Source organism: Felis catus, chromosome A1, assembly GCF_018350175.1.
Source record: "Felis catus isolate Fca126 chromosome A1, F.catus_Fca126_mat1.0, whole genome shotgun sequence".
NCBI classification, from domain to species: domain Eukaryota; kingdom Metazoa; phylum Chordata; class Mammalia; order Carnivora; family Felidae; genus Felis; species Felis catus.
Window position 1 is genome coordinate 69,307,756 of NC_058368.1, and position 23,033 is coordinate 69,330,788.

The window sequence follows — 23,033 nt, forward strand, 5'->3', positions numbered from 1 at the left end:
GTTGAAAAAAGTAGACATGTAAGAATAACTACAATTTTTACATTTCCAGCATCCAGAGCCCCTCAGAGTGGTCTTGCAGATCTGAAAATGGCCTTATACTGTACCCATGTTTTGTAATCTGTTTTAATATCTGTTTTAATGAGTACGTGATCTCTACATTTCTACATTAAATTTTTGCCAGTTGACCTAAACATGTAGCAATTGTTTTAAAATAATAGTTTAAAACAACTACAACCTATTTTTTTCTTTTTATTTCTTCTTTTTCCTTCCCGCCCCCCTTTTTTTTAAGTCAGAAGGCAAAGCTCTGAAGAGGCCATCCATGAAGTTTATCCTTAAACAAGAGCTCATATGAGATCGCCTAGGTGGGCACGAGAAAACCAGCGAGGGTTCGGAAGGGGAGAGGGTGGGTCCCCAGCTCCTGGCGCTATCCAGGTGAACACCTTTAGTCCCTGCACTGAAAGTGAGCTGGGACCTCAGCCAAAGCTAGCAACCACCACTGTCATTCGTGAGCGGTTCTTGTTGCTATGCTAAGAAGCTGCCGTGGTTTTGCTGTGTCCCCAAGAGGGCCTCCCAGCAACAGTGAACAATGTGCCAGGTGACCCCTAGCAGCAGGGACATCTGTCAGCAGCTTCAGAATTTGCACAGCCCATCTGGACTTGTCCAGGGCCCAGGACACGTGCGTATGTTCCTGACTGCACCCCAAATCTTAAGCAAAGTGCCACCCATCTCCAACGGTTCTTTTAAGGGTACAATGAAGGCATCTGGAACAATGTCAAGCTCAGCTCTATGGTTGTCCATCTTCCTTCCTCTTATAACTCCAGTTATACAGTAATTGGCAGAATGCCAACGTCACCTGTACAAAGCATCCCATTGGCCAATGACTCAGAAGTTTACAAGAAAGAAAAAGAACCACAATTAACCACATTGTGTGAGTGTAAGTGATGAGGTTGATTCTCCCAAACATGGCAATCTCACTGAACAAAATTCCTAACACGGAAATTTCCATACAGGTTTGAGCAACGGTACCACCGCTGGAAAAAGCATACAGTCTGCTTTGGAGCAGCTTTGAAGATCAGCCTTCATGTAGGTGTATAAACTCTCATGTCTGTTGTTCAACTTTCTAAGTCTTGTCGTTATGTACTTGGCCTCGTGACTATCCTACTTGTTGTTGCCTAAGATGCTTTTAATTAGCTTTCAAGGTCCTCAGAAATCATTAGGCCCACAAAAAAAATAATAATAATCTATCTGGACTAGAAAACTTTCATTTTTGTATTTATAGTTAGCAGTTTAACAGGCAGGCAACAAATAACATCAGTGCTTGCTGAGTAAATACCAGGTACCTGTATTGTTACAGGCACTGAGGTGTTACAAAGAAGAAATCAGACATGGTCCCTCGACTTCTGGTGTCTGCGATCTGACCAAAAAGGTAAGACAGCTTAAAGATGAGATCTATAGAGATGTGGGGGAAGGGTCAACTAGAAATGTCCTTAACACTTTTTATAATTCACATAGGCTTTGACGAGGCCAAATTTGAAAGGAAAATATTTTGTTAATTTTTTATATTCTTAGCTTTATTCACATTTATCATGACTTCATTAAGCTTTCATTTTCATGTTTGCTTTAAATTTTACTATGCCATAGTCATTAAGTTTAAGAGGAGATGATAAGACCAAAGTGAAATGGGTCAAAAAAAATTAGATGACATAGTTTTTTTGAAGGAAAGAAATCTGTCAATGACAGCATTTTTGTTTTGAACAAAATATAAACCATCGTTAAAATCTTTGCCTGACAATATCCACTTATGTAATCATTCAATGGAAACATTTGTTAGAGTGAGATGTGCAGGTTTTATGATGCCCCCTCTATGTAAAAGAAAATGTAAGGGTGCCTGGGTGTCTCAGTCGACTTTGGCTCAGGTCATGATCTTGTGGTTCGTGGGTTCGAGCCCTGCGTCGGGCTCTGTGCTGACAGCTCAGAGCCTGGAGCCTGCTTTGGATTCTGTGTCTCCCTCTCTTTGCCCCTCTCCTGCTCATGTTCTGTCTCTCTCTCTCTCTCTCTCTCTCTCTCTCTCTCTCTCTCTCTCAAAAATAAACATTAAAAGTTAAAACTTTTTTTGAAAGAAAATGCACATGAAAGGTCATGTGACTTCTCCAAACTCTCACCATGAGTCATAAAAGCAGAAATCAAGTGTCCTATGGGGCGCCTGGGTGGCTCAGTCAGTTAAGTGTCCGACTTCGGCTCAGGTCATGATCTCGCAGTTCGTGAATTTGAGCCCCACATCGGGCTCTGTGCTGACAGCTCCCAGCCTGGAGCCTGCTTCGGATTCTGTGTCTCCCTCTCTCTCTGCCCCTCCCCTGCTCACTCTCTGTCTCTCAATCATAAATAAACGTTAAAAAAATTTTTTAAAAAGAAATCAAGTGTCCTCTTAGTCTTTTGCTGTGTCCACTTCACACTAGGTTCACTTATTTCAAATCACAGCTACTGCAATGCATTTCCAGATTCTTTTCATAGCTTATTATAATTATGCTTACAGTGGCTCAGGAAAACATCTTTATCTTATATGCCCATGCTTTCTCAAAGGATATAGACATTCACACAACTTCAGAACTGTGAGGGACCTTTGAGATCTAGTCCAACATTCTCGTTTTATAGATGAAGACACTGACGCCCAGAGGTGAAGCAGCAAGACCAACAAGATAAAAATGGATTCCACGAGAAAAGGTTAAAGACACTGAAGTTGTTTCCTCCAAACAGACAATAATGACCTTTGAGTATTAGAATTATGATTCGAGATAAGGAAGTTGTTTTTTGACTTTTTTTTTTTTTTTTACTTCTCTTTTTCATTACCAAAACCAAAACAAGAAGGAATCAGTTTTGATTATGGTGAGCAAAAACAATGAGGCTGAATGTAAAAAAGAATTTCTGGCAGTCAGGATAATCAAAAACTGAGATAGGAAATCTAGACATATAATTTACATGATCTGCAATTCACCCACCTAACGTGCACAATTTGTGGGGCACCTGAGTGGCTCAGTCAGTTAAGTGCCCAACTCTTGATTTCAGCTCAGATCATGATCTCAGAATCGTGGGATCAAGCCCTGCATGGAGCTCCATGCTGGGTGTGGATGGATTCTCTCTTTCCCTCTCTCTCTCTCTGCCCCTCCCCCACTTGTCTTCTCTTCTCTCTCTCTCAAAAAGAATTTTTTTTAAGAAATCATTTGTTTAAAAAAAATAAAGTGCGCATTTCAACGGTTTTAGCGTATTCATATACTAAATGAATATACAACCGTATGTGCAACCATAAACAGAACCCATTTTAGAACATTTAATCAATTCAAAAATCCCCATACACTTTAGCCATCATTCCCCATACCCCCATCTCCCCCCAGCCTTAGGTAACCACTCATCTACTTTGTCTCTATGAATTGCCCTATTCTGAATATTACATGTAAATAGAATCATATAATATATGGTCTTCTCTGTCTTCTTTCCATAGCAAAACATTTTCAAAGTTCATTCTTATTGTGGTATGTATCAGTACTTTATTTCTTTCTATTGCCAAATAATACTCCATTGTATGGGTATACCACATTCTGTTCATCCATTCACCGGTTGTTAGACATTTGAGTTGTTTCCACCTTTTTGGGCTTTTATGAATAATGCTGCTATGAATATTCATGGGCAAGTTCTCATGGGGACATATGCTTTTATTTTCCTAGGGTATATACCTAGAAGTAGATATTGCTATTGCTGGGTCAAATAGCAACTCTTTACTTAGCTTTTCGAGGAAAACAGACTGTTTTCCAAATCGGCCGCACCGTTTTGTATTCCTACCAGCAGTGAACGAGGGCTCCAATTTCTCCATATCCTTACCAACATTGCTATTATGACTTTTTTTATGATAGCCATTTTAGTGAGCGAAGTGGTATCTCATTGTGGTTTTGCTTTGCATTTCTTTGATGACTAATGGCGACTAACATCCTTCCACGTGCTAATGGAATATTAGCTAATACTTATATATCTTCTTTAGAGAAATGTCTGTTCAGATCCTTTGCCCATGAAAAATTTCTTTTTGAAAGTTTAGGTGTATATTCTTAATCTCTGGATTGCTTCAGACCTAAGCCTCCATTATATAAATTATATATGAGTCCTAATCAAATGAATTTGATTTTTTCAATTTTTTTTTTAATTAGAGAGAGAGCACAAGCAGGGGAGAGGGGCGGAGAATCCCACACAGGCTCCACGCTCAGCACAGAGCCCCATGTGGGGCTCAATCCCACAACCCTGAGATCGTGACCTGAGCTAAAATCAAGGGTCAAACGCTCAACCAATTCAGCCACCCTGGCACCTGCATCCAAATGAATTTGATTTATTCTAATTCTTTCTAGTTCTATGAATCTATGGTTTGAAAGAATTTGCATATCTTAAGGTGGATTTTTACAGAATGGAAGCTGAAGATAAGATGCTACAAAGGGTCCCCACTTCCTGCAGAGATGAAATCTGAGTGTAGCCTCATGGAGATGCATTTCAGGAGGGCCCTTGGAGTGACGAGTTCTGCAAAGCAGACTCTCTACATCGGTGCAAAAACTGACACAGAAACGGGCCAGTGGGCAAATGTGCTTCATTTTCTGTGACACTTTGAAATTATTGCCTGCAAAAACAAACCCAGTTTTTGTCTGAATTACATTATGAGATGATCCGTCTTCCACCCCAGCTGAGAATAGAGCTGAGCTGTTTCAGTAAAAAATGACGTTACATGAAACCGTGCATCCCAAGATAGGCAATTCAGCAGGGTCTCAGTGTGAACGTGTTCCTGAAGGGTACAGCCACGGATGGAAAAAGCCAGCACTTTGCTTCCGGACCTTTCCCTTCATCTCTATAATAATTTATCATGTTGTTTCATTTAAATGTGAACATTTCAAAAATATTTTTAAGGTTTTTTTTTTTAAGCCTGTGGGCTCAACAGTCCCCAAAATAAGTCTCACGATGGTAGGAAGGAAATAAGTATGTACCCACTTGTGAGTTGGGTTGACGTAAGATTTGAGAGTTAAGAGTAAAAAATTATGACCAGTTCTGGGGCAGCTGAAGGCACCACAGTTGATCACTTGAGCACAGCATGAGTTCATTGAATATTTAAGAACTGAGGATGGGACTTTCTCTTTTTTTAAGACACAAGGCCATTTCTATTATCGCTCACTAACATCATCCATCCCAAATAATGTTGTGAAGGCCACGTTCGGAGGATCAGAATTTGTTAGCTGAACAAGGGCAACATATCTAAGTGATCACTAGGAAGTTTACATTTTAAAAAGGAGAGGAAAAACAAGTCACCGAGCTTTCTGATTACCCAAGACTTTCACAGCTCATCTCTGGCTGGATCTTGAGTGGAATAAAAGGCGAATGGAGCCATAAGGCACAACATCCCCCACAGTCCTCTCCACACCTGACTCTCTAGCCTTCCTTTCTCCACCGTGATGCTTCCTACTCAACTTTCTTCCTCTTGTTCCTGCTAATGAACAAACCAATAGATATTCCCCTGAATCCAGGCTTTGGTGTAGGTTCATAATGCCCAAAGGCCAGCCAGGGCAGGCTAGGCCAGCCAGCACCTTCCATAAAATGAACGGACCCTGGGACGATGACCTGAGCCAAAATCGAGAGTCGGATGCTCAACCGACTGAGCCACCCAGGCGCCGCTGGAATTCATTCTTTTAACGTGTTCTTCATACACTTTATAATCACTTTATTATCATTCAATCACTGACTCTTAAGCTGCAAAGGTTCAGGTGTGGGACTCTTGGTAGGACCCTTGAATAAAAAGTCATGAAGATATCTCACTGCCATCACCCCTGCCCATGAGCCAAAATATCAGAACAAACAACATGATTGGTGGAAATGAAAACAATGAAGTAAGGAGTGGAGCTGAGGAACGTTCAGGATTTACAGAGACCTTGAAAGTGCGTAGACCTCACATTTCACCAGTAAAACTATGACCCATCCTAAAGGGTTTGAGCATGTATTATGAAACAATTTTAAAAATGAAAAAGTTTAGTTTTAATTAATTATCCATGAAAATTAATAATGGAATATTAGATGTAGCAAAACTAGGTCATGGAGAACCAGGACAATCTAGGCCAAACTGTCTAAGTTAATATATCATGTCAGAACTTAAAGTACAAACCAAAAATGCCAAAAAACATATTTAATAAGGAATTTCTTTTGTTTCCTAGAAATTTATCTTTGTCTATTGTAGAGATCAGTTTCTCTTTTCGGTATTAATTACTAGAATAGAAGCGAAATCCGTAGGTAAGGAAACTAATCATACAGTTTCAAGGCTTAAGTTGATGACACATGTATACCCAATCTGAGTAGCCCTCAACAGCATGAGCTTTGAGTTCTCAAAGGTCTGAGCTCCCTTTCCTTCTATGGCTTTGGGAATAGACGAGTTAGCCTATAATATCTAAATGCCTACATGGCCTCTAAAGCTGGCATGGTGGGCAAATTGAAACAGGCCAGCTGCATGACACTGCTTACCTGCTGTGGGTCACAATTGCAGTCAGATGTCTCCATGGTGACCTCTCTGAGCCATGAGGCCGGAACTGTGGGATTAACATCCCACGACTGGAGCAACCACAGTGCTGAGAACAGCTTTGACTACTGTAAGTAATCCCTAAACCTCAAATTTAGATGAAAAACTTTAAGAACTTAATCCATACCGAGGGACCAATTTGGGTGATTCTAGAGGGAAAGTCTTTCTGTGTGAGATCCAGGAGGAGCTGTTAGCCCTCGTACCTTCTGGAGTCCCCACAGTAGTATCTATGGGAAAGGGAAAGGAGAGAGAACTTACTAGACAGAAACCAAGAATGAAAGAATGAGAATACCACGACTGGCCATTCATGTTCCTTGACACTGTGTCTTAAACTAGCTGGTGACTGCTTCCATGTACTTAAGAAAGCACCCCTTGAGCAGAGGTGACCAAAAGAATGTAGACCATTGTCCTAACTATGTGTATAGCCATCCTGAAACAATAAAAAAAAAATGAGTTTTTATTTCATTTAGGTGGTTCCAGGGAGAAACTTTGCCAGGACCCACGTATGGGCACAGCTGTTTTCCCTGATCAGGATCTTTGCAGCACCCAAGTAAGACTATAATTATCAGATAGATCTTGTTCTGTCTCTGGCTACTGCTAATTGCGTTATTTCCTTTATAGCTAAAAAGTCCCCCTTTTTCCTACAATTGCGATATCCATGATCATTTCGCCTTTTGTTCACCAACTAACCAAACTCCAGTCCACCAGGATTTTCTATCCTACTTTCCTATAGAAGAAGTCTTAAAAGTCTGACTTTTAAGGGCTCTTTTTTTTTCTTTTCTAATGTTTATTTATTTTTGAGACAGAGAAAGATGGAGCGTGAACGGGGGAGGGTCAGAGAGGGGGAGACACAGAATCCGAAGCAGGCTCCAGGCTCCAAGCTGGAGCCCAATGCAGGCTCGATCCCATGGACTGTGAGATCATGACCTGAGCCGAAGCCAGACGCCCAACCAACTGAGCCACCCAGGCGCTCCTAAGGGCTGACTCTTAATTTCTCAAGTGTCTCAAAATAAGTTCTGTTTAAAATCTTTCGAGGTCCCACCTTATGGTGGTGTCCTCTCAGGGGCTGATCACATTTTATCTTAATTTGCAGAGATCACTAGTCAAGTAAGTGAGGGAAAACATAATTTATTTTCATTGTGGGAAAACTAAATCAACCACTGTGTAGTAAAAAGACTACTAACCTAATGGATTACATTACTTAACTGTTTCTCCTAGAACTTAATCCCCTAAATAGGTATAAAAAAGCCAAAATTGGGGCGCCTGGGTGGCGCAGTCAGTTAAGCATCCGACTTCAGCCAGGTCACGATCTCGCGGTCCGTGAGTTCGAGCCCCGCGTCGGGCTCTGGGCTGATGGCTCAGAGCCTGGAGCCTGTTTCCGATTCTGTGTCTCCCTCTCTCTCTGCCCCTCCCCCGTTCATGCTCTGTCTCTCTCTGTCCCAAAAATAAATAAACGTTGAAAAAAAAATTAAAAAAATAAATAAATTAAAAAGCCAAAATTAACAAAGGAAATGATTAGATGCAGGGGACTTGTCACTGGCAATGCCCTTATTACATAAGGTTTAATTTAGACCTTTCTAACCAGTTTTGCTCTATTGTTCTGTCACTTGTTTATGTGTATATATGTTAGAACATCCATAACTCTAGTAGGGGGAGACAGCATTGTGTTAGCATCTGAGTAGAGCTAAACCATTGGAACAGAGTTATGAACCACCAAATTAAAAATACCTGGGCAGCCAAATAGTAATTGTCCTAAGGCTCATGCAGGGTATTCTACAGGAAATATGCTCTACTCTCTTCTCTGTGTCTATTTCATATCCTTTTTAATGCATGTGGTTATCTGATTTCCAAAGCACACAGCAAACCAGATGATAAGAGGAGCTGACCAGCAGAGACTGCTATCATTTTATGTTGGCAGATACATTAAGTGGCAGATGCCTGAAAGGAAAAATGAAAAAAAAAAAAAAAAAAAACTTTGAGAAAAGCAGGCAGTGACGTAAGACCTCAAATCTCAGAGACCCAGAGCAATTTCATTTCAGGAGGAGCAACCCTAAGTGGCTTCTGCAGTCATCACCCTATTTCAGCGCCGTATGATAACTGACTTAATGACCCTCAAATGCTGGGGCTGAGAAGATACCTTAGGGATCAAATCCAACACTCCCAATTTACAGATGGGGAAGTGGAGGCTAGAGAAGCCTTGAGGGCCCAGTTCAGGATCATAGCTGGCTAGTGGTGGAGCTCCCATTGGAACCAGGATCCCCTGACCCCAATGCATTTTTTCTTGAAAAAAAAAAAAAAAAAACGGTTGAAGCCTCATTGCTTAAACCCAACGATTGAATGAGATAATGTACAGAAGGTTAGCACTCAGACACAGAAAGAGAGCCAAGTTTCGTCAGTGATTGTGAATAAAAAATCTGATATAAAGAATGGTTGAGCATTTCTGTAACTTTTTTTAATGTTTATTTATTTTTGAGAGAGACAGAGACAAAACGCAAGTGGGTTAGGGGCAGAGAGAGAGGGAGACATAGAATCCGAAGCAGGCTCCAGGCTCCAGGCTCCGAGCTGTCAGCACCAGAGCCCGACGGGGGGCTCGAACTCACGAGCTGTGAAATCATGACCTGAGCCGAAGTCAGACACTCAACCGACTGAGCCACCCAGGTGCCCTGGTTGAGCATTTTTAATATGAATCTTTGAAATAACTTTGCTCTTTTGGGAAATTAATTTCCATGAAGCAATCCAGTCTCAGATGTTACAGTATTACATCTCCTGAAAGGTCTCCCCTGACTACCCTTTTGAAAATAGGACCACTTTCACTTTCTGTCTCTTTCCCTTGACTTCTACCAAGCAATATTCCAGTTTTAAGCTGTGCTCTATCAAGATTTTCTATATGAAGTTATGTTTTAAAATACATGACTTACAGCTGAATCCAGGCAAACAAGCCGTTTTAAAACACGGTTCCAATATCACTCTTATTTTACATGGCAGTGAGAACTTAAAACACATTCCTGCTTTTCTCCCATTCCCTTTCTACATTCTTTAAAAGGGCAGTAACTATTATCTCTCTGCATAAAGAAAGTTAACTAGATACGTGCGTCTATCGAGGTGGAAGACAGCATCTGACATCTGAGTATTAGTTTGAACTAATGTCTTTAAGTAATTATTTTCATTCCACATTAGTACAGCTAGTTTCTAAGTGAGAGGCAGAGAGGTAGATTAGGTTGTAAGAGAGCTGAGTAGTTGAAGCAAATTTAGAGAAAGTAGTATTTCCTTAGCACCAAATAAATACTACTACTCCTGAGTAGAAAAAAAAAAATACAAATAAAAAGTAACCCTTTCAAATAAAATGCTATGGGATTGAGTTTTTCTTTAACATCTGTGCCCACTTTTTCTTCCAACTAGTTTTACATTCATGAGTGGATGCCTAGGTGTTAACCCCTTGCCCAGCGGAGATCAACAGGGAATTTGAACTTAAGGTGACTAATAATGCTCAGTGTAGGTAGTACCATCAGTTCCCTCTTAGGATTATCTTTATATTATGTATGAATTATAGACCTCCTCCGCCTGGCCCCCAAGTGCTGGGATGTCTCACGGCTGAGTCCTTGACCCTCTTCTCTCTTCTCCAGGCGACGTTATCCACTTCGGCAGTCTTGAATGCCATGAATGTGATGACTCAGTTGGTATTTCCAGCCCTGCTCTTTCTGAGCTCCAGGCTCCCCTGTCCGACTGCTCACTGGACATCACCACTTGGATGTCTACTAGGCATCTCAAACTGACTATGACTGAAATTCCCCTCTTGATTTCTTCTTGCCACACCTTCTCCCAAACCCATCCTCCTTTTAGTGGCATTACCATTGCTCAGACCCAAATCCTAAGCATTCTCGACGTCTCCAATTTACTCCAATTGACCAGAGGAGGATTCACCATGGAGCTCATGAAGCTTGAGCTTACAGCCCATTCACTCGCACAGAGCCCCTCCAGGAAACCTCACTTTATGTTCAATTTTTTAATTTATCTTACAGAGGGCCCTCAGATTGTGTCAAGTTTCAGTTGTTTTTAACTTGGATCTGCCTCTGCACCCTACGTCCCGCTCCATTTCCAAAAGAAAAACATCTAAACCAGACCACTTTGGACACCGTTGATCGCCATACTCCAGGCCACATTATTCTCCTGCCTGGAGTACTATCGTGACCTCCTCATGCTCCCCCAGCTTCCTCACTCCCTCCTACTATTTCCTATATTGCAGCAAAATGACCTTTTATAACTGTTTAAATGTTCAATGATCTGTGAAAAACGGTCATACCCTTTACTTAACCTGTTTTGCTTAGAATAAGTTATACTACTGAACGATCACAATGCCCCAGGTGATGTGCCCCACCCCCCCAACTTGCTTCTCAGCCCTCCCTTCCAGGTTTACTCTTCTCTGGCTGTACCCTTCTTTCCTCACCGGAATACACCAGACTAGTTTCGCTTGGGGGCTTTTGCACTTGCTGTTTCCGCTGGTGGAAATAGGAATTTCTCCCATTTCTTTCTTCACCTTGGCTCAACTTTCAAGTCTCAGCTCAGATATCTCCCTCAAAAGACTGTTTCACCGAAGTAGCACCCAACTCCACACCTTCTTGATCCCATTATCTTCCTTTCACTGGTCACTATAGAATGTTCTAATCTACTCAGTTGATTTGTTGATTGTCTGACTTCTCCCAAAAGATAAGCTCCATGGAGGTGGGAACCCAGTCCTACTCACCACTGAATCTCACAATCAGTGCCCACTGCAGAGAAGGTGCCCAATAAATATTTGCTAAATAAGTGAATAAGTAAATGTTAAAAACAAATGCTAATACAGTAAAGTGAGGCATAAAGTGATAAACACATAGCATGGGTGGAATTGAAGAGTATGAACTGTATTACTAGGTCCTTTTTGTTTCTACCTCATTAATTACAGCTAAAAATCTGTTGCAAGTAGATGCAAATTTGAGCTGTACATTGATGTCACAATTGATATTCCACTATGAGCGTCATCATAACTCATGAGGTAAAATTTGCGTGTCATAGTATCCAAACTATGAGATAATTACTATAAATAGCAAATATATGGAGAGGAAAATATATAGACTGGATCATATCTGTATCTCCCCAGTCCTTTTCCTCCAAAATAATGGTTTAGGAATGCTCAGAAGGTTTCAAGGTTATGAATGCTATCATCTATGTACTCTGAATTGAGTTAAAAATAGTGTGAAAATAGAAAAAAATAGTAATTGAGGTCCGGATCAACTTCCTTCAGATAGCTAAGGAAAGGCATTTTTTAAAATCACACCTTTATTGAGATATAATTCACATACCATAAAGCTCACACTTTTTAAATGTACAATTCTTTAGTATATTCACAGAATCACTGCTATCACATTCCAGAACATCTCATCACGCCAAAAAGGAACTCCATACCCATTAGCAGTCATTCCACCTTCCTTCCCCTCCCCTCCAGGTCCCTGACAACTACGAATCTACTTTCTGTGTCTATGGATTTGCTGCTCCTGGACATTTCACATAAATGGAACCAAAAAATATGTGACTTTTTGTGTCTGGCTTCTCTCACTTAGCATCATATTTTTAAGGTTCATCCATGTTGCACTATGTACCAGTCTTGTTTCTTTTTATTGCCAAGGTGATATACCACATTTTGTCTATCTATTCATCAGTTTATGGACATTTTGGATTGTTTCCACATTTTGGCTATTATGAATAATGCTGCTATGAACATTCATGTACAAGTTTTTGTGTAGACATATGTTTCCATTTCTCTCAAGCACAAATGCTGAGTCATATAGCAACTTTATGTGTTACTTCTGAAGACCTTCCAAACTGTCAAATTGACCGCACCATTTTAATTTCCATCAGCAATGCAGGAGGGTTCCCATATGAGGGGCCCCGTTTTTCCACACCCTCATCAACACTTGCTATTGTCTTTTTTATTGTAGCCATACTAGCAGTATACCCCCTCTTTTTTGGGGGGGTGGGGGTTTAATTTATATCTCCCTAATGACTAATGACATCAAACATCTTTCAATGTACTTATTAGTCATTTGCATTCATGTATCTTCTTTGGGGGAAGGTCTATCTGAATGTCTGTTTTGCCTATTTTTTAACTGGGTTTTTTTTGTTGTTGTTGTTGTTATTGAGTGCAATGGTTCTTTATGTAATCTGGATACAAGTCCCTTATCAGATGTATGATCTGCAAATATTTTCTTCCATTCTATGGGGTGTCTTTTCACATTCTTGATGGTTTCCTTTGAAGCACAAAAATTTTTAATTTTGATGAAGTCCAATTTAACTTTTCTTATTTTTGTCTTTTGTAATTTCAGTGCCATAACTAAGAAACCATTGTCTAATCAAAGGCCATGAAGTCTTATCTTACGTTTTCTTCTAAGGATTTTATAGTTTTGCTCCTACATTTAGGTCTACGCCCTATGTTGAGGTTTGCACATGGTATGAGGTAGCAGATTAGCTTCATTCTTTTGCATGTGGATATCCAGTTGTACCACAACATTTGTTGAAAAGATTATTCTTTCACATGAATGGCCTTAGCACCTATATTTGTCAGGATTCTCCAAAGAAATAGAATCAATAGGATCCCCAAAAAGAGATCTATTTTAATGAAGTAGCTCATGTGATTGTGGGGGCTGGCATGTCTGAAATCCTTAGGGCAGGGCAACAAGTGGAAATTTAGGCATGAGTTGATTTTGCAGTATGGAGTCTGAAATTTGCAGAGGAAGCCAATATGTGTTTCTGTGTTGCCATCTGTCTTAAGCCAGATCCGAATTGCTTCTTCCTTTGGAAACCTGTCTTTGCTATGAAGGCCTTCCATTGGTTAGATGAGACCTACCCACAGTATGGAGGGTAATCTACTTTACTTAGAGTCAACAGACTATACATGTTAATCACATCTACAAACGCCTTCACGGAAACGTCTAGACTAGTGTTTGACCAAACAACTGGGCACCATAGCCAAGCCACGTTGAAAAATAAAATTAACCATCATAGCACCCTTGTCAAAAATCAACTGACCACAAATATAAGGTTTATTTCTGAATTCCCCATTCAATTTCACTAATCTTTATAAAGGTCTATCCTTAGGCCAGCATCACAGTGTAGCTTTATAGTAAGCTTTAAAATCAAGGTGTGAATCTTTCAATTTTTGCTGGGTTTGAAATTATTTTGGCTATTGGTAGTCTCTTGCAATTCATATCCATTTTAGGACCAGCTTTTTCTGAAGAAAAAAGTGGTTAAAATGTTAATAGGTATTGCTTAAATCTGTAGATCAATCTGGGGAGTATCGCCATCTTAATTTTAAGTCTTCCAATCCATGCACGTAAAATGTCTTTCCATTTATTTAGATCTTTCTAAATTTCTTTAGCCATGTTTTATAATTTTCGGTGTAGAAGTCTTATATGTTTGTTAAATTTGTTCTATTTTATATTTTTTGATGCCATCATAAATGAGATTTGCTTAATTTCATTTTTTGATTGTTCATGGCTAGCATATAAGTGAATGATTTTTGTGTATTGGCCTTATATCCTGTAACCTTGCGGAATACATTTATTTTTCTAACAACATTTTTGTGGATTCATCAGGATTTTCTCTATACAAGTTCATGCCATCTGTGACTCTCCAGTACAATATTGAATAGAAATGGTGAGAATGGGCATTCTTGTCTTGTTCTTGATCTCAGGAAGAAGGCATTCAGTTTTCCCCCAGTAAGTATGATATTAGCTGTGGGTTTTTCATAAGTGGCAATCAATCTGTTCAGTTTGTTGAGTGTTTTTATCATGAAAGGGTGTTGGATTTTGTCAAAGGCTTATTCTGTATCAATTGAGATAATTATGTGGTCTTTATACTTTATTCCATTAATATGGTGTATCACATTGATCAATTTTCTTATGTTATACCAACTTTGCATTCCTAGGAGAAGTCCCACCTAGTAGTGATATATAATCCTTTTTACATGTTGCTGAATTCAGTTTGCTAGGATTCTGTTGATAATTTTTGCATCCATATTTATATTGGTAAGCATTTTCCTTGTGATATCTTTGGTTTTGGTATCAAGTTAAAACTGGCCTCATAGAGTGAGTGTTCACTCTGCTTCTATTTTTTGGAAGAGCTTAGAAAGGACAGGTGTTAATTCTTCTTTAAATGTTTGGTAGAATTCACCAGTAAGGCCATATCTTTTCTTAGAATTTTGTGGGAAATTTTTTTATTACTAATTCAATCCCTTTAATTGCTATATATAGGCCTATCCAGATTTTCTGTGTCTTTTTGGATTCAGTTCAGCAATTGTAACTTTCTAGGATTTTCTGTTGAATCCAGGTTATCTAACTTGTCAGCATACAATTGTTCAGTTTTTCCTTTTAATTCTTTTTATTCCTGAAAGTTTGGTAGTGATGGTCTTTTATTTTTAATTTTAGTAATTTGAGTCTTCTTTTATTCTTGGTCTAGCCAGAGATTTGTCAATTTTGTTGATCTTTTCAAAGAAACAACTTTTTTCCCCCCTGTTGATTTTTTAATTCTCAATTTCACCTATTTCCTTTCTTGTTTTTATTGTCTCTTCTGCTTGCTTTGGGTTTAGTTTGCTCTTCCTCTAGTTTCTAAGAAACTAGGCGAGACTATTGATTTGAGCTCTCTTCTTTTTTACCAAAGATATTTACAACTCTAAAGTTTCCCAAGAGCACTGCTTTCACTGCATCCCAAAAGTTTTGGTCTCTTGTGTTTCTGTTTTCATTCATCTCAGAGTGTTTCCTAATTTTTCTTGTGATTTCTTCTTCAACCCATTTGTTATTTAGAAGGATGCGGCTAATTCCCACTTATTTGTGAATTTCTCAAATTTCCTTTTGTTCTTGATTTCTAATTTCATTTTGCTGAGGACAGAGAAGATATTTTATATGATTTGAGTCTTTTTAAACCTATTGAGACTTGTTCTATGGCCCAACATGTGATCTCTTCTGGAGAACGTTCCCTGTGCGCTTGAGAAAAATGTGTATTCTGCTGTTGTTGGATGGAGTGTCCTATGGATGTCTGTTAGGTTTAGATGGTGTATAGTGTTCTCCACATCTTCTATTTGTTGTTTGTCTTCTGCCTAGTGGTTCTATTCATTATTAAGAGCGCAGATAGAAGTCTTCAACTATTTTGCTGAACTTTTCCCTTCAATTCTGTCAAGTTTTGCTTCATGTATTTTGGGGCTCTGTTGATGGATACATGCATTTATGATTTTTGTGTCTACCTGATTGATTGACCCTTTTATCCTAATAAAATATCCTTCTTCGTCTCTGATAATTTTATTTTAAAATCTATTTTGTCTGATAGCAGTATAGCCATTTTGGCTCTCTTCTGGATGGCATATCTTTTTCCATCCTTTCATTTTCAACCTATTTGTGTTCTAAGGAAAAAATACACTTAACGCTAAATTCTTCTGCTAAGTATATTTTTATTTCAGGTGTTAAAAGGCAGCAAATGATGGTTTTTAAAATCCATTCACATTTAAATGAAAATAATCAACATTAAAAACATAAAAGATATTCTTCCTTCCTCCAGCTCTTCATCAGTTCTTGACTTAACTTATAAGGATTTATTCTAGGGGATCAAATCTTGAGTCTTCCTTACCTTCTAAAGGTTCACAAATGTGTTCAATGTCAAACCAGCAGGGAAAGGACATTCCTAAGCAAGAAACACTGCTCAGGAAGTACTGCACCATGTCTCCAGGTCCCTGAGAATCAAGTCAGAAAACTGGAAGCAACGGAAAGCACTATAAGGTAACTGATCCTCACTTTGTGACAAGTCATTTCCTAAATATAAATGAACAAACTACATAGCACACTTGTGTGTAACTAGTTGGTTATTTTGCTCCCAAGCAAAGCAGTGTTCAATAGAAATATCATGTGAACCACAAATGCTAGTCATATTTGTAAATTTTTTAAATGTTTATTTGAGAGAGAGAGCACACATGCAAGTGGAGGAGGGGCAGAGAGAGGGAGAGACAAAATCCCAAACAGGCTCCACGCTGTCAGCACAGAGCCCGAGTAGGGCTCAAACTCATGAACCCTGAGATCGTGACCTGAGCCGAAATCAAGACTTAGACACATAACCGACTGAGCCAGTCAGATGCCCGCCCCCATATATGTAATTTTAAGGTTTCTAGCAACCGTATCTTAAAAAGTAAAAACAGGAAAATTAATATAATTAATAATTATCATTTATTAATAAGTATAATTAACATATTTTATTTAACCCAATATGTTGTCATTTCTACATGTGACCAATATAAAATTGTTACTCTTCATTTTCTTCCAAGGCTCTGAAGTTTAGTTTGCACCTTACACTTAAAGCACACCTAATTTCAAACTAGCCACATTTCAAGTGACTGATAGCCACAATGGCTAGTGGCTACCACTCGGACAGAGAACTGTAGCATTTAAAAGTGAAAATGACCTTAAAATGCTCTATGATGATCATGACCTGAGCCAAAGTCAGATGCTTAACCGACTGAGCCACCTGAGCGCCCCGTAAATTTTTTTTCCTTAACATTATACATTGCTATAACATGACTGCTTATATAATAGGAGTATAAAAATGTAATAACCTAACAAGTAGGTGTGCAATCCAAACTAACAAATCTTGGAGGTTTTGATCTGCATCAATAAGTACAGCTAACTTTATTAAGCATTTACTCTGTGCCAGCACTATGCCAGGTATTTTGATGCATGGTGGAAGGTACTACTGTTATTTCCATTTCACAGAAGAGGAAACTGGGGCTGAGAAAGGTTAAATAACTTGGGCGAGATCACAGCATGTAAGTTGTGAAGTCATAATTTGAAGTCTCATTCTGGCTGGCTCTTGGAGCCTCTGCTCCTAAGCCTCCAAACTCTATACGTCCTTCAAATGTATCCAACCACCAGCTGACATTCAGTGAATTTCATATATAAAACTATGAGAGAGAGAGAGGGCAAAAGAAACTAACCGAATCCAAATTTCCCCTGCCTGTGTTCAATTCCACAGTTTGCTGACTAGTGTGTTTAGTGCCCTTTGGGAATACAAGGTTTCACTTGCCCCTGGCCTGCATGCTCTGACTGTAACAGACTGCTTCAGACAGGGGCTTAAAAATCTTGATAAAAGGCAGCTGGAGAAATGGAAACAGCTTAGCATTTTCTTTTCAGCAGACAACTTTCCTCAACAGGTCTCATCTTTTCTGCTGGCTCTTACCTAAGCAACAAAGAGCACCGATATTAGAAAGGATTAGAAATTTTATTTATCAGCCAAATGCTTGTTAACCATCCTTAATCCATCAACATACCATTTTACTCTGCATAATTGGGAGGGAGACTAATAGAAAATATACAAATACACTTTATTACACACACAAACGTGATGCATACATCTATATCACATGTAGCTTTAAGAGTAGTCACCTGTCTGAGGCCTATTTCTTATTTAACCCTAGAATCCATCTAACCAATAATAGCTGATAACTATTGAGTGCTACGGTGTCTGCAGACCCCATGCTATGTGCATTTACAAATATTATCCTACTTTCTACAACACCCCTATGAAGAAGTATTATTCCCCTTTTACAGATGAGGAAACAAAGACAACTTGTTATGTCATACCATGTTAACTATTAATACAAACACCTGTAAATAATACCATCTGCTTATATCTGTGTAGTTATAGATTATAATACTTTCACTTCTATTATTTAAACTGCCCCTCAAAATAAGTTGTGCTATAGAGAGCACCTGTGCTTACCACTACCAGGACAGGTAGTGGAAGTTATGTTGGGAGTCCCGGGGCAACTTTTAAAAATTTACAGATTGTTCACTCGGGAGAATCTTCTTTACATTCAGAACCCAATAAACCAGAAATGACAGACAAGACCAAATTCTACCCCAGCTGAAAGAAGCTTTCGCAGGGGTTTTATAAGCCTAACTTCTCCAGCCACTCCCATCAACACAAAACCTATAAAATCAAGAGCAGTACCCAAGGAAGATTCTGCTGCTCTCTTGTTAAGGAGTCTGGCCTCCTGTATTATTATAAAGAGGGCATGGCCAGGCTGTGCAGTACCTTCTGACAAACATCAAGAATCCTAAATTCCCTAGATTTCAAGTCTCAGTTGAGAGAAACTGCCAGCCTTCCATTTTCCCAACCTCACCCTTTTACGCAAGGGGTTATAAATGCTCTGAGCAAATATGCCTCCAGAACTTAATGGAGGTAGGGTCAGGTCTAATAAGCTGAAGTGAAAGGCATCAGGAGCTGGCTGTTCACAGTTGACTCGCCCAAAGCAATGGCGGCTAATCGGGAGTGAGCAAGACTTCGTTCTACCCCTCCATTTCATTTCCAATTATAATTTAATGTCAGAACTTTTCTGATTAATAATAGCATACTTTAACAGCCATTATTATTCCATTTTATAATGAGAGATTGAGGCTTAAAGACATTAAGTGCTCACTCAAGTTCACATTAGTAAGACACTAAAGACCCACATCCACTCAAGTTCAAGGTTCTTTACCTTCTGCCATCTGATCTCCTTGGGAAATAAACCTATATTTTTATGGACTGCCATGATACAATATCTGAGCTATTTTCCCAGGGGGAGATTATGTTCATAAAACAAATAGGACTCTCTCCATGGGAAATAGGTTTCTAAGTGCAATACATTCCCTGAAGGCTGAGCTTACAAACTCTCTAAACTGGCAGGCCTGCTGTTGAAAATGCAGTCCCCACTTAGGAGGAGGTTTCCTGGACACAAGAACTGGTCTCCGTTGTCAGAATGGCTGATATCCACCCCAAGTTTACAGGAATTTCTCCCATTTGGGGATCTCTTTTTTCATTGCCCGTAAAAATCTCCTTCCTTCTTACTTAGAATATTAAAATAAAGCTGGGCTGACATTTCATATTGTAGCAGTTGATGTCACGACTAACACTGACTTGTTTTATTTGTAGTCTGAATAAGTATGTGCTTTGCCTCACCAAAAAATCAAGCTCTCTTGGGCACCTGGGAAGCTCAGTCGGTTGAGCATCCAACTCTTGTTTTCCGCTCTGGTCATGATCTCACAGTTGGTGGGATAGAGCTCGGCTCTGCACTATCAGTGCGGAGCCTGCTTGGGATTCTCTCTCCCCCGGTCTCTTTGCCCCTTCTCGGCTCATACACACACACACACACACACACACACACACACACACACACACACACACATTCTCTCTCTCTCTCTGCCCCTCTCCTCTGATAGCTCTCATACTTAATCTCTCTAAAAAAATAAATAATTTTAAAAATTAAAACAAGCTCCCTATCTTGACAAATCCGTACACATACATTGTAATTTCTATTATTTAGTAATTATTAAACAAATGTATGTAATCTACAGAGTCATTGCCAATAAAACACATACCACAGCAAGTGTTATAAAGTAACTGGAGATCAGGACTTACCCTAAGCAAGCCTCCAGGCAATTCATCTTATTTCACTGGTAACATAGTCATAAAATAGGCTGGATAAGTAATTCCCCAAATCTTAATAACCTTGGGTGAGGAAAAAGCCTCCCAGAATCCAGACATGACCACTGCTGACATACATACATACAAAACAAGCAAAAACAAAAACAAAAACCTGTCCCAAATTAATGTACGTGATGTTCTATCTTTAAAGAAATAATGTGTCATAAGAACAACAAATTGTCACATCTAAGGAGCATCAATTCTTCAAAGATAGGTCTGCAGACCTCTTGTAGAGAACTCTTATCACTATCACAGCTAAAACTTTCTAAGGGAGTTTTTTTCTCCACGAATCAGGATCCTTTAAAAGATCTTAGCTGGCAATCACAATTGCATAGCGATCCCGGGGCCTCAGCGCAGAGATTCGGGACGCAGTGGCTGGGATTCTAATATACAGCCAAGGTTTAAAATCATTCCCTTTAAAGCAAATGTTTTAAGTAGACTTCCAGAGAACACAACTTCCGATAGTCAACAGGAAATTAAATTCCCTTCGGGCTGCCAGAAGTGTGGTCCATCTCACCCAACGTGGAATCTCCTCCCTACCAGTGTCCTTTTGAAGCAAAGATGATGAATTATTTTCTCCACTGTCACCCTTAGCCCAAACCATTGGACACAGTAGGGGCTCAACAGAAGTGCCCTTTGATTTGAACACTGCCCTCTCCCATTTGGCAGCTCCAGTAGCGAAGAAAGATTGGGTGTATTGTCTATGCAATTGAAATCAGGTCTCTGGGTCCCGCAGTACCGGCAGGAATCATTTAAGCATTTGGATGAGCCCTACAAACCAGGATTCCGTTAGGGAGGGGTGATCTGTCTTAGCTTCTCCCAATCGTTGAAAGAACAGGACCCCAAAACAAGGAATTCAAGGGAAAAGTCTGGGATCCTGGGTAGGGAGGGGATGGAGGCCTGTGTGCTACGTGTACAACTCAGGACGACCCTGGGCTGGGGAGGGCAGAGGAGGACAGGGGAGGGAGGCCTGGCGGGAGAGCCCAGGGCTGAGTAACACCTCTCCCGGACAAGCCGAAGGTGTGAGTCACTGGTGAGCGCGGCTGGAGCAAGGGGTGGCCTGAGTCACAGCCCTGGGGGAGGTCGGAGGGTCTGACAGATAGAGAAGTCTGTAAACCCGGGGGTGGAATTGAGTGGGAAGTGGGTTTCAAAGGAGCTCCTCCCTGGGGGGTGGGGGTTTACGGTCCTAGAGACTGCGGGGCTGGAGTTGGGGGAAGCTCCGCGGGCCGCAGGGAAAGGGTGGCGGGCGGCAGCCGAGGAAGCCGGCCAGCCCGCGGCGCCGAAATCTCCCGCGCTCTGGAGCTGGCCCCACCTCCCCAGCCGAACCTCACGCCCCTCCGCGCGGCGCGGCGCGGCCCGCCAGCCAGCCCCTCCCTCCCGCCACCCTTCCGACGTCACCCCAGGCCCCAGCTGGCCGGCAGAGTCCCCGCCCCACATCGCCCGCGACCAGCCGGGCAGCCCGCCGCGAGTCGCCAGTGACGGCACTGCAGGGTGCGTGGCCAATCGGCGCGGCCCCGGAGGAGGCGGCCTCCGCCCCGCCTCCCGCGCCCAGAGCCAATGAGACGCCGGAGCTGGGGGCCGCGACTGGGTGAGGGGTCACGAGTCCCCGCCCCATCCTCCCCTTTCCCCTTTGCCCCGCCCTTTCCCGCCCGCCACCCGCCCCCCCCACCAGCCCCGCGCCGCGGCTGGTGCAGGTCCCCGCGCTGGGCCCGCCCCCACCCCTCCCGCCGGCCCGCCAGCGCGCCTCACGGCTGCTGTCTCCCCTCCCTCCTTCTCTCTCACACGCCTAGCGCAATGGCGGCGGCCGCGGCGGAGCAGCAACAGTTCTACCTGCTCCTGGGAAACCTGCTCAGCCCCGACAATGTGGTCCGGAAACAGGCAGAGGTAACCGAGCTCGTCGCCCCTGACTCCGTGCCCCGGCCGGCGCGCCGGCCTGCCCCCGACGCCGCCCCTCCGGGCCTCGGTCGCTCAGCCGCGGCCGCGCAGGCCGGGGCCGGGCGGCGGCCGCGTAGCCCACGTGTGAGGCGGCCCGCGGCTCCCGGCCGTGCCCCCGGGCCCTTCCGGCCCTTGTCGCCGCGGCGCCCGGAGCCAGTTACCTCCCCGCCACCTCTCGCACACACGTGCGGCCACTCCTGACACGCTGCCCCCGCCCAGATGGGGAAGCCGGGCGGCGGGGAGGGATGTGGGGTGTGGGGCGGGCCGCGGGGCTCCCCTCGCCCCTTTCCCGCTTTCTCCCCGTGGGAGCCTTCCCCGCCCTTCCAGCCTCAGTCTCCAGCCGGCCTCGCCCTCCTGGGTCCCCAGACCCTGCCCGCTACCTGACCCTTCACCCCGGCCTCTCTCCTGTCCCCTTTTTCTTCGCTACCGTCTTTCCCTCCCTCCCCCATCCCCTCCTTTCGAAATGTGTGTCTTGCTCTCTTGCCTTTCCACTCACTCCATTTAGTCCTCTTTCTCTTGTCTAGTTTCCTGACAATCCATCGGAAGCTGGATTTCCCTCCTCCCCCCCGCCCCCGGCCCTCGCCACAATTCTGTAAAGTTGCCTTTAGGGTTTCTTTCTAAGCCGCTTGCACCTTACTTTATTCTTCCTTTAGACAAATTTTCTTTGATCTGTAGAGATTTGTGGTCTCATTACTGCGATGTCCTGGGACTTCCGTTGTTTAAGTGGGCCAGTGCCACCATATGTTTAAGTCTTTAATTTCATGAAATCCAACCTGAATCAATCAGTCAATCAATCTCTCTCTCTCTCTCTCTCTCTCTCTCTCTCTCTCTCTCTCTCTCTCTCTCTTCTCTCTTCTCTCTCTCTCTTTTTTTTTTTTTAACCTCCTCTGACTGCTGGCCTCCAAAATGTGGAGCTGTGGATATTTTCAAGAGACAGTATTTCAGATGTATCTTCAAGTTCTTTTACCAAGTAGCAGTG

The 23,033-nt window shown here is 41.8% G+C and overlaps 1 protein-coding gene and 2 long non-coding RNA genes across 4 annotated transcripts in view; 2 read left to right on the forward strand and 1 right to left on the reverse strand.

Moving 5' to 3' along the window:
- The first annotated feature begins 256 nt into the window (after positions 1–256).
- Positions 257–1,942, forward strand: LOC123383936. The gene is made up of 3 exons (XR_006594385.1): positions 257–934; positions 1,011–1,083; positions 1,355–1,942. It is a non-coding gene; the product is annotated as an uncharacterized LOC123383936 (long non-coding RNA).
- Positions 1,943–6,585: 4,643 nt separating this feature from the next.
- Positions 6,586–23,033, forward strand: part of IPO5 (importin 5) — a 57,151-nt gene continuing 40,703 nt past the window's right edge. The window contains exons 1-4 of one of the 2 annotated variants that reach the window (XM_023252761.2): positions 6,586–6,656; positions 7,057–7,136; positions 16,273–16,383; positions 21,910–22,003. In XM_023252761.2, the coding sequence (XP_023108529.1) occupies positions 21,914–22,003 (90 nt within the window). In that variant the 5' untranslated portion in view covers positions 6,586–6,656; positions 7,057–7,136; positions 16,273–16,383; positions 21,910–21,913. Of the gene's footprint in view, positions 6,657–7,056; positions 7,137–16,272; positions 16,384–21,840; positions 22,004–23,033 lie in introns of those variants that run through there. The other variant, XM_045055186.1, reaches the window with a different exon arrangement.
- Positions 17,259–21,493, reverse strand: LOC123384742. The gene is made up of 2 exons (XR_006596236.1): positions 20,054–21,493; positions 17,259–17,830 (listed from the first exon to the last, which is right to left on the reverse strand). It is a non-coding gene; the product is annotated as an uncharacterized LOC123384742 (long non-coding RNA).